At 31.6% G+C, this 12,538-nt stretch overlaps 1 protein-coding gene across 1 annotated transcript in view; it reads right to left on the reverse strand.

Moving 5' to 3' along the window:
• Nucleotides 1-12,538, reverse strand: part of LOC118181365 (rho guanine nucleotide exchange factor 7-like) — an 84,917-nt gene that overhangs the window by 29,357 nt on the left and 43,022 nt on the right. The window contains exons 13-14 of the mRNA XM_035350496.2: nucleotides 11,913-12,130; nucleotides 5,345-5,531 (exon numbers count right to left, since the gene is read on the reverse strand). Coding sequence (XP_035206387.1) covers nucleotides 5,345-5,531; nucleotides 11,913-12,130 — 405 coding nt within the window. The remainder of the gene's footprint in view (nucleotides 1-5,344; nucleotides 5,532-11,912; nucleotides 12,131-12,538) is intronic.

The raw sequence follows: 12,538 nt of genomic DNA on the forward strand, positions 1-12,538 counted from the left end.
ACAATTTACTTTAAATATGCATAAATTTAAGAAAAAAAGGTTTCATGATTTCAATAGTTTGTACTTTAGAATTCAACCAAAATAAGCATATGAATCAATAATATTAATTAGTTCTAACACTTGTAGAAACTAAAGAAAAATTAAGTTTAAAAATTTTGAAAAGTGGACACCATTTCAGTGCAATGTGCGAAAATAATGCAATTCAAATAATTCAGTGTACTGTGCAAAATAAAATTTCAAAAGGAAACCATTTCAGCATAACAGCGATATGATTTACTGGTCATTTCAGATGGGTGCAGATACATTTTTAGTTAATGTGCTGTTTTAGTTAATGTTAATGCTTGTGTAAAGAAACACAGCAATTTTCCTCAAAATAACATATGTAATAATTTTATTGGTATGCCAATAGAACTTAGTGTTAGCTAGAGAAGATGAAACCAATCCTTTTTATTCATGGCCGAGAAAAACTGCTGTATAAATATGACTAGAGGGAAAACGACAACAGGCTTGATGGTTAAAACGCTATTTTTATTATGAACAGGAACAGTTCTTAAGAAATACATTTTTGCTTAATTGGTACAACTTTAGGGGTGATTAACATGACTAACAATTTTTTATATCAGCATACATTTTAGAGAGCAGGAAAGGAAGTGTGGTGAAGAGACATGACTTTCCTAGGCAGCAGTGGCTGAAAAAGAACTATTTTTTAGAAAAAGAGGGGGAATACCAAAATAAAATTAAACATTAAGAGGCTATTGCTAATTTAAATTATAATTTAGATTTACATACACACACAGATATATATGTATGTAAATAACAAATATTTACAATTTATAAGCTTTAAATAATGTTTTTAAATACATCAGTATGAAGTTTGTGTTTGCAATTCGCCCACTAACTTATAATTGATATATAATTTAAGTTGCACACTCTAAAACAATAATCTAAGTGCAAATCAGTAAGTCTTTGAATGGTACTTCAAATAAGTCATATTCAAAAACAACCTCTCACAATTACAGGTACTCAAGCAATAAGAATTAATCTTTAGTTTTTCCTAAGCTGTTTCCTAAGCTCCAAAATATATTCTTAGTTTCACAAAATTTTTAAATAACATGACTTTGTAAGCTTACTAAGTTTTCTATATTGTTAAGATGAAAATAGTTAAAATTGCTGTAACAGTGTTCTCCCCTAGTAATATTAAAGAGATTTATAGAAAACTTTAAAATAGTCTCAAAATTCTCAAAGTCAACAAATATAGAACCAAATTCATTTTGCAATGTAGAATTTGAAAATATGAGTCTGCATTAATATCAAGCTCTTTCAAACTTTCTGCCATTTTTACTTCCTTGTACAAAGCAAAGGAAGTATTGTAATCATAAAAAATTCCTGGCATAATATTTCAATGAAAATATCCATTTTGATGGCTATTGAATGCAATTTAATGATGTTTTTGCGTGACATCCGTAAGCAAGGACAGAATAAAGGACGCTTTTTGCCCACACAAATTATAAAACTGTTTTAAAATGGATTCAGAAGAGATTTTTTTCATGGTGTCTGTACATACGTACATGAGTCTTGCATAACTCAAAAACAAGTAGCTTCAGAACATTGATATTTTGTATATAGGACAACTACAACATGCAGTTTGTGCACTTCCCTTTTGGTTGCAATCGGCCACACCAAAACTATATAAATATATATATATGTAAAATATAAAAAAACATGATGGCTTTGCTCTGTGTGAACAGGCAACCTATAACTAACTTTTCGCAATTTTAGGATCTTCTCCTAGACCCAGTACTTTAGAGAACAGTCTGGTATGTTATATAACTGATAGTATAAATATCGAGTGCGCACCATTTTTGCCAGACTGCTTTCTTTTACTGCTGCTATCAGACCTTGCTGCTGCTCTTCCCTTTCTTAGAACAGTTATGACATAGAAAGTCTAAATTTAATCTTACTTAGTTTAAATCACTATTGATTATGTAATTTGGAGAATTTCATTCAAAGGGAAAATGATCTGCGGTGAGAATTGAATAAAGATGTGGAATCTAAAAAGCTAATAACCTGTAAGCCTTCTTTGTCGTCATTTTGCAGCCTTCCACTCAGCCACAACAATGTTCAGACCATGATGTAGTCTTTTTGTCAAACTTTATTATTCCGGTGCCTGCCTGCCTGCCAAAATATTACATCTATTCACTCTGTTACTCGGCTTAGTGAGCTCAGTTTTTTTTTAATTCTTAAATGTTGGCAAATTGCGCATTTTTTTGCTTTAAAAATTATTGAATTATGTTGTTCTTATCTTTCGTTTAAGGTTTTTAGGCCTTTAGTTAATCTGTGTGGAATAGTTGTAGAATTATCAACAATTTAAAAGTTGTTTAAGTGTGGCTACGTTCTAAATTTTCTTACCATAGCAGCCATATTTGTTCACATTTGAAACTTAGCAGAACAGTGAATTAATTCTTTCTGTACCTTCAATGTCTTTTTGTCGAGTTTTAATTTTGTGCAACGAAAAATCTGCCTTCTTGCCTGCTGGCCAAATTGCTTGTTTTTCTGCAGAAACTCTAATTTTATGATGTTTTATATTTTTCTATATCTTTTAATACTTAATGAAGATATTTTGAGTTATTATGTATTTTTGCCTTGCCATGAAGTAAGAACTTAATAGAATAAGAAATGTATCTCTAATGAAATTCAAGGAAATAAGTGTTTCATATTAGGAGCAAATATTGTCACCAGTCTGTTTTGGAAAGAGGAGAGTGTTTAGGAGAAGCGCATGCGCATTAGGTGACCGGTGCTGAATCATCTGTAAAAGCTGTTTCTTTTTTTATTTTATACATTGTTCAAAAATTGTCACAAATTTCTTTTATACATTGTTTTAGATGTATTATAGTATTTGAATAGAACATGTGGCAATGCTCAGATAATTTTTCAGATGATACAATTTTTGTGCATTCTGAGTGATAAAATGAATGAGATGTAATACTGTTAAGTGAACCTAGCACCAGTGTCGCTATGGTAAATAAATATAGTGTGTGATTTATGAACTATTCAACAAAGTAGATTTAATTCAATTCAATAAGTTTAAATGAAATGCAAGAAAAAATGCGTATAATTTAATATTCCATACAAAGAAGTAATGTGGTGACTACTTCAAAAAAATCATCAGATTTTTACTGGAAAATATACTGGGAAAATGAGTTAGCAATTTTCTTAAGAGATGAGACCTATACAATTCTAACATTGATTTGAAGCTATTGAAAATGCTGATAATATCAGTAACATGATTAGTCCTACCCCGTAATTTCAAATTTAGCTAGTTAAGTTTCAATGTTAAATCAGTCAAAAAAGCCAAATTTGCTAACCAGTTTTTGTCTTCCAACTGTTCGTGGTTTTTTTCTTGGGATTTTAGAAACTCTTTTATTTGTAATTATTCATTGTATTTTATTCTTTTATTCAGTAACCAAATTGATAAATCACTTAAGCATGTTTCCCTTGCTCAGCCAATGAACTTCACGGTGCAAAAGATGATCGATAAATTGTGTATCTCTGTCATTTTCCAAAAGAAATTTAAACAGTCTGTTGCACTTCACTTGTCTTCATTACTGAATTGGTTATTTTTGTAACAATAGCGATTCCATCTTGTAATTCCACGATTTTTGCACACAATGACAGCTGATGTATAATGCAGCGACATACAATAAATTTTGGGAAAAAAAAACCCCAACTTTTTGCCAAAAAGTTGGGTTTTAAAGCAGAATCCAATATTTTTTCCTGTCATGGCTTGTGCACCATCAGTTGTAATTGATAATAAATTCTCAATTGGTATTTCAATGCCAATCAAAAACGTTTTTACTGCACAAATTAAATTCTTTCTTCATGTGGACTCTTTAAGTGGTATAAGTTTTCGAAACTTTTCTCTTATGGTAAAATCTTCAAAGGCCATCTTGACACTTATTGCCAGTTCAGCTGTATTTGTTATACCTTTCCATTCATACAGTTGTCAGGAAACAAAATGCACATTTGTTCATATCTTTTATCAGTTGGGTTCCTAAGTTGTTTGTGATTGTTTCAACTCTCTTTATGATGATTCTAGCTGACAACTGCATGACATTTATGGCCAAAACAATTTATTTTTCATTTTTAAATTCTGCAAAAGTTCAGAACGTTCAGGATAACCCAATTCAAAATTGAGATGCGCCGTTTTAAAACATGTCTCAAGGTTACTTTGTAACTGCTACATTTTTGTTGCATAATGAGCATATGCTTTTATGATTACTGATTTAGGAAGCAAAACTGGTACTCCTATTCTTCATTATAATTATAAGAGTGTGCTTGCTTAGTTTTGTTCATTGCAGGCTGCTACAATTATCAGTTTGTGAGCAAATCTCTGAAAGCATCCTGGACGTAGAGAGTCAGTAAACGAATCTAACAAGAAAGCAGCACTAGAGTACACATACAGTACATACCTTGTAATTATTGACTTCTGGTCTAAAAGTCAGAAATTCAGAATATGTTTAGGAATTAATCAAAATTGCCACAGACAGGCAAAGTAGATAGATGTCTTGTTTTGCACCCACTAAGTCTTGTTTGTCCCACTAAGTCAGTTTGACAAACCATTTCGAACCATATTTATAAACTAGGATTGGTTAATAAATATTCCAGATGGGTGCCTTAAATACATAATTGAATTTCTTGCTTGGAGCAAAAACAAACCTTTCTTGAATCAGACTGATGTCCAAGAACCAATACTTTATGAACTCTTGAAAAGCTCAATAGGGGAAGATACTGTCCACAAATGGATGGCCTTAAAACAAAGCAGTCAAAGAAAAGATGCTGACAACAGAAAGCACATCATACTGTATCATGATACTGCCAGACAACATTCTGCTTTGACAAATTATAAGGAAATTGTAGAGCTAGGATGAGAAATTCTGCAACATCCACCATACTTCCCAGACCTAAAACCCTATGATTATTACTTATATCTCTTCTTGCAAAAAATTTTTAAGGGGGAAAATTCAAAACTGAAGCAGATGTCAGCCAAGCACTACTTGAGCTTTTCACCTCTATAGACATAACTTTTTTCCAAAATGATATTTACAAATTACCACCACGCCGGAGAGAGGCCATATGTAACAATAGAAATTACATGTCACAGTAAATATTATGAAAGGTATGAAAAATGTATTATTTTCTTTCGATTCCTAAATGGACAGAATTTTCCGGTAGACCTTATATACAGTCAAAACAAATAAAAGTATTTTTACTATATAAATTTCCTTTAATGTCACACCTTTCAGAAATTTTAATCTAAATTATTTTTGCTAATTATATCTCATACCTTTTTCTTTTTTGCAACTATTGCTCCTTCTTAATTTAACTTCACTTTGGGTTGTTAGACTAGCTCTCATTGGAGGATGTGGGCGTAAATTCCAATTTGGCCATACCTTTTTTGATACTTGACGAGCTGCAGCAGCTATTCGATTTGGATTGGTAGTTTTATCATCAGGTGATATACTTCTGGATGGCTGAAATGGAATTAAAATAGACATAAAATCAAAACTATCAGAAAAGACAGCAATTTATTAGTATTGTATTTTGTAATTTGCTAATGAACTAGATTATTAATTATAATGGTGGTAACCACTTGATTAAACAACTACACTGCCTTCATTAAGAATATCATTAAACAAAAACTTATATTTACTCTCCTTACATTTTAGTTAAACTTTGCCTACCTAGCTTTTTGACAAGAAATTAGAAGTGGCTTAGAAAAGACAGTTAATAATAGAACGAAATCTTTAGAATCTTGCTGAGTTCACATTTTTCTCCTTTTCATTTTTTCATATCTTTAATAAAATTCTTTTTAATGTTATTTTAATGCTTTAAATTTTCTAATGCTAGTAAAAGCAACCTTATGATGGTAAATGCTTGTAATATACAAATAATAGTCAAATCCTGATGGAAAAAAATATAAATAAATATCAGTTACTGATGGAGGGGAGGAATGTTTAATGCAAATTATCAAATAATACAATATTTTGCTACTAAAATATTTTTCTTTGACTAAAAAATTATATTCAACAAGTCAACTTTTTCATGGCATACTTTTTCTCAGATAAAAAAAATAAGTTGAACAGGTCAACCCTTTTATAAAATTTTTCAAAACAAAATTTTAATGCTATATTTTAAAATAATTCTAACACCTTAATTCTCCCTTCTTTAACTGTAAGAATTTTGATCATTTATTACATTTCATTAATGCTCTCTTGAGTAATTTTTTTTGATAAACTATGTAGATAATTCAATGCCTATTGTCCCCAGAATTTATGATTTTGATGATTATTGTTAAGTGATCAGTATTTTATTTCTTTCATTAAGCTTGCTACACCATAATATCAAGATTTAATAAGACAATAACAACAGTAACTATTTCTTCAGGAAATCAACATTCCTTTTGGGGGGGATCAAGAGCCACAGATAAACATTTATAGCTTTGACTCCTAAAACTGAAAATGCAGCGAAGAAGGATGGAGTGTCAGCAAAATAATACAAGCACAATATAGGCACAACCTACTTATTTAATTACAGACTATAACCATTAAATGAATAAGACATAATATTTTACTGATAGCAGATACCTTTACAACATGGTAATGTTGTTGATACATGCATCACAAGTAGGTTACCATTAGACTCACAGGCAAGGGTGTTGCATGTATCACATATAGTAAAGTTTAAATCAAGAATGGGCATTTAAGATTTTGAAAACTATAGGTGTGGATTTAAAATTGAGATTGCTTTGATCTATTCCATTAAATGCTATAATTTGATAACATGTTATCAAATTCATGCCATTTTGTTTTCTACTTACGGGTAATTATTTTGTTTTCTGCTTAAGGTTGCTTTTTAGCTATGTGTTGTTCTTGACCTGTCTTAAAAAACCATTATAAATTCCTCAATGTGCTTGATAATTTATGTTGCAGCTGTGTTGTGCTATTCCTTATTATACTTGTTCCTTCTCCTGGACACTCCTTATTAGATTATCTCCATCACTAATATTTGTATCATAGCATGAAGATTGCAAGCTATTTGGATGATTGCACAGTATAGTTTATAAGCTATCAAAGAGGCCTGTGCTCAATGTCACACTATTCAAATAACACTCACACCTACATAGCACACAGGCCAACAGCCAGGCATGTGTCTTACCACACATTGAACTCTTATCTCCAGAAATTGCACAGACTATTAAATCTGTTGTTTTATTCACATGTTTTATGAACTATGAAAATTTCATGATGATTAGTCAAGAAATCTGATAGCTTTCCTTATCAACAAAAATGACACCAACAGCCGTTAAAAATAAAATGATCATGTGATCAGACAGCATGAATAACGGTTGTCTGAATTCTTTTCCTGGCAGGCCTTGCGGCAAATGTTTATAAAAATAAGACTTTTGAATTTTTGGTGTAGCATATTTCTTGGCTTACTAGGTTTAGTTTATTCTTTTTCTAATATTACCTGATTAATTATACTTGGTTTATAATTCAATCTAATATGTTATGTACAAGATGTGTCATGCATTAAAATTACAAAACTTGAACAACACGGTCTTGCGAGAATCTCATTTAATTTTATAGTGATGATATTGTTATTTTTTATGGTGCCAAAACAGCTATTAAAAATCATTACATTAAGCATTTACATTTCACATATTCAAGCATACATAGAAAAATCATTTAGATTTAAAAATCAGATACTAATCCTAGCATGATAAATAAATTTGTTGATAAACATAGAGGCTGTTTGTATATTTTATTTATATACATAAAATTGGCTGCTAGGTTTTTTTTTTTTGTTTTGTTTTGTTGTTGTTGTTGTTGTAACTATACTTTTGAAAGTATAAATTATTGTATGCTACTTGACAGTTTTGTTTTCTTAAAAAAAGCAGTGGATGGAAAGCTATGCTAGTGCTCTTTCTGAAGAAAATTATTCGTATCTAGTTATTAAAAAATGCTGTGAAAGCCGTGGTTTCTTGATATCTAAAGCTACGATAAGCAATATTGTCAACAACAGAGAAGTAAAAAAAGTTTGGCTTCAAGTGAAAAAAAAATTTGCTCCAAGTACACATCCAAGGAATATTTTGAATGTAGCAGAGGTAAGATTTTTAATGTTAAAAGACAATCTGCCAAGTCAAAGGAAAGTTGCAAAACCATTTAGATGTAAACAAACATCAACTGTAAACAATGTGATTATGGTGATTTGAATCTTAGGAAGGTGAAAAAACATAATGTGCATCGTCTTTCTTCATGACATATCGCTGAATGCAGAAAGTGCTGCAGAATTCTTAACAAGAAACATTTATACAAACAAAAATGGAAAAATGTTGTCATAAGAGATGATTTAAATGACTGCAATAAAAAGAGATCCATTTACCATTATCAAAGACGACCCCCCCAAAAAAAAACAACTTAAAACATGGTTCAATGAATCTAAAGAAAGACTTTCAAAGAGATATATGACTGCTGCTGTTTCTCATATAATGTCAAATTAAAAATAGAGTGGAGAGATATATTAGGATCAATTCTACATATTATCAGGAACATATTTTATCCCAATTTTCAAATATGAAGTACCTTCTCTTTAATCACATTGCTAACAATCAGTAGAACTGTATCAAGACAAAGCAAACAGCCACATGTAAAAATCCACTGTTAATTTTCTAGAAAAAAAAAGGGGGGGGGGGACAAAAAAGTGGGTATCAAGGCCATACCCATACCTGCCAACCTCTAAAGATAAAAATTCAGAAGATTTCTCCAAAATTCAGAAGAACACGAAGAATTAATATCATGCTTTGATATTAAAAAGATAACAATTTATACAAATAGAAAAAAGAAAATTGTACTTACATTAGTAAATCTCAATTAAGTAGTAACTAAAAAATTTATCAGGAAACATAAAACAAGAACTTAATGTTACACAAAAAAATTATTGCAATGAATTTAGAGTGCATTTTTTGGCTTTAGCCAAAAATTCTTTGGAAAATTTTCTGTCATAACAATTAGTTTCCTGATAACATTTAGCAATTAAAATGTTTTCTAGAGTTTTTGGTGAAATTGAAGAACAAAACATAGTTTTGTTTTTCTTCACAACACTGAAGACTCTCTCGCACTCAGCATTACTGTGTGGAATTACGAGAATAGCACATAAAACTCTTGCTAGTCTATCATATTTTGGTGTTCCATCAGCTCTTTTTATTTTTTTAAGGTACCAACGAGGACATCAAGTCTATCTTCTCCAAAACTGGCAAAGTCTTCAAACTGTGCAGCAGAAATCTGGTTCTGTAGTTCATCTAAAGCATCATTATGGCATTCATTTTCTTTACTTGTTAACAAAAATGGAAATTTATCAATAAAAAAACAAATCTTTTCAAAAGATTAATTTTCAATTTGTTTCAAATTTGCCACTTCAGCATTTAAAAGAACTTCATTTTGCAAAGGAAACTTCCTTACAATGTAATCACAGGCTGAGAAAAAGTACTTTCTAACACATTGAAAAAATTATTTTTTCTCATGATCTTTCAAAGAATTTACAAGTTCCCTGGTTTGATTTTCAATTATAAGATCATTGTCATCCTTTTGATTTGCCAAACTATTATAGGCAACACGAATCAACACACTGTTTTTCACAACGGACGGTTTTACAAACTTAGTATAAAGTTCTTTCAAAAGATCATTAAAAATTTCAATAAGCAGGGGAGATTTTGGCGAAGCTGATTGTAGAAGGGTATTTACACTTTCAAAAATCTTAATGGTACTTAACACAAAACTGCAATATGCTTTGTTCAAGACTGTTTCTTCTTCCCTTCAACTTCTTTAACAAAGTTGACCTTTGAGGAGTCTTCTAAGCATTTTCTTTTTAAAGGGTTTGATTCTGTGTGTTGGCTTTTCCCTTTTAAAGCATTTTGATTAGAAGCAAAGTTGGTTTTCGGAATCTTATATACCGACAAATTTGATGGGATCCGTGGTTTTGTTTTGGTCTCTTTGTGGAAATATTTTAGCAATGCATCCCACTGTTCAATAAACCTTCCTAGCGCTCTTCCTAATGATAACCATCTCGTACATACATGTTTCAGAATTTTTCTCGTTTCACCAGAGCACAGTTCTTGGAAATTCTTTAGGTTTTCTTTCCTTTTTACACTTTTTTCCAGATAGAAAAACACGTCAATCAGAAGCTGGTCAATATTTAATGGTAAAGCAGGCATTTAATGATAATGGCAGCTTTTTCTGCTGCCAAATTAATTAAGTGGCATGGGCATCCAATAACAATTAATTCATTTTGTTCTTTTTTGAGGAAAGAGGCTATAAACTTTTTGTCACCCACCATGACATGAGCATTATCTGCACCAAATGAAATGCAGTTTGATATTGGGATGTTAACTAGTTTAAACTCATTAATTACCACGGAGGCAATATTTTCCCCCGTAGCATCTCCATTTAACAATGGAAGACGCAAAAGATGAGTTCATTAGAAACATCACAGAAATATGTGACAACGATGGGGTAAAGCTTCCAATCGCTGTCGTTGCTGCCATTCGATTGACACCGAAAATGCTGAATTCTGGAGTGCTGCTATCGTTTTACTTTGTGCATCGCAAGCAATTTCGTTCATAATAGAAGATGTTTTCGTGCGAGCACAAGCACATTTCTGAGCAATCTTGGAGTCGGGAAACATCCGTTTGAAAAGTTGACCGGCATGATCGGCAGCGCTTAGCGGCATGTTGTGTTCGATGAGGAATGCAGTAAACAAACACTCTGGCAAAATGACATCGGCATCCGAATTCGTAGCCGAATTTGAAAAAAAAATTATCCACTTTCTTTGACGTTGTCAAAGCCGAAGCATTAACTTCATGCTTTTTTAGACTTAACATGCTTCACAATGTCGCTTCTTCCACCGTGGCTTATTATGAAGTCACACACGCACATGTTGCAAAATGCATAGTTATTTCCTTTGAAGGATTCTTTAATTGTTGGAAATTCGGCTTTGTAGGCAGGCCGAAAATATTGAGAATACGGTTTTTTTGAACTCATTTGAAATGAGTGACATTTCGTAACAACAACGTATTAAGAAAAATCGTAGCACGTGCAAAAAAAAAAAAAAAAAAAAAAAAAAAAAAAAAAAAAAAGGAGAGAATGCAACAATCCACGCTCGCTGAGTAATTCCCTTGCTGCTGAAGCGGACGCGAAAAAAATAATCTGGCACCCACAAAGAAAAGAATGGGAGAAACAAGTTCAGCGCATTGGATTGGCTGGTTAAGCGGTGAGTTGGGAGAAACCGCAGGTTACTGGATTCGAAGTAGTCGGTAAAACACGATGCGACTGGCGAAAAATTCTAAAATTTCGTCAAAAATCACTAAAAACACTTGAAAAAGGAAAAAAATCGTAAAAAATGGATTACGATTGTAAAATCATAAAGCCAAACGCATTTTCGTAAAAATTATGAAAAATTCGTAAAAGTTGCCAGGTATGCATAACCTTCACTCATCTCCCTACTTAATCTCTTAATGTATCTAAAAATTGGATTGTCCAAATATTGACTTATAGCCCTCCTTGGACTTTGGAAAGCTGTTCAAGATGAACGGGATAAAATATCTTTTCCGGTACTATTAAAAGCACGACTGTCTTCGGAATTATGGTGTAGAGAGATAGTGAAGAATGAGGGTTATCAAATACAGCATTTCAAAAATAAAAATTTTAAGTAAAATATTTCTGTAAATATGATGAAAAATCATCTAAAAACAAATCTGCATACAGCCTCCGTATATACACCAGTAATTTATTAAAATATAATACAAATGTAAATAAATAAATAAAATGTTTACATGCTCATAAAAAAAATACACATACATGCGGTGGCACTGATTGCAAGCCTTGGACAGAACTGTTAGGGGAGATAGATGTTCGCATTGGTGTTGTATGAGATGGACTGTGACGAGATATAGTTGATGGGCGGGAGAAAGATGTAGGACTTATGCTTTTCACATTGTTGCTTCTGAAGGAATTTAACCATTGATTTAAAATTTCTGCAGATGAGCAAACTACAGCTATTCGTTGTATCATATTTCCTAGAAACAAAGAAAAAAAGGTCTGAAATTTACATTAAACTGCATGATTGTTTATAGATAATATTATGCCAACTTTGAATAGCCAACATTTATAAAAATATATTTTAAAATTATGAAAGTCTTGCATAATTTTCACATAACAGCTTTCAATATTACAACTCCTCACCTCCTACAGAAAAAGGATGTTATAAAGAGTGGCATAAAATGGAATATACCACTATAAAGAAAATGGAATTGATGCACTATCACCAGTAGGAGATCTTTTGCATCAATGGCTGTAATGGAATGTTGCTATAATGAGCACTTTGTTATAATGAATGTTAGCTATGTTAGTTTATGTAGCTCATTCATACAGAATTTTGGTAACAAAAGTTTCGTGCATTCATGAAATATACAACTTATCATCAC

The sequence above is a fragment of the Stegodyphus dumicola genome, chromosome 10 (genome assembly GCF_044657685.1).
Source record: "Stegodyphus dumicola isolate Sdum_Otavi_A_Nest chromosome 10, ASM4465768v1".
Classification (NCBI taxonomy): Eukaryota; Metazoa; Arthropoda; class Arachnida; order Araneae; family Eresidae; genus Stegodyphus; species Stegodyphus dumicola.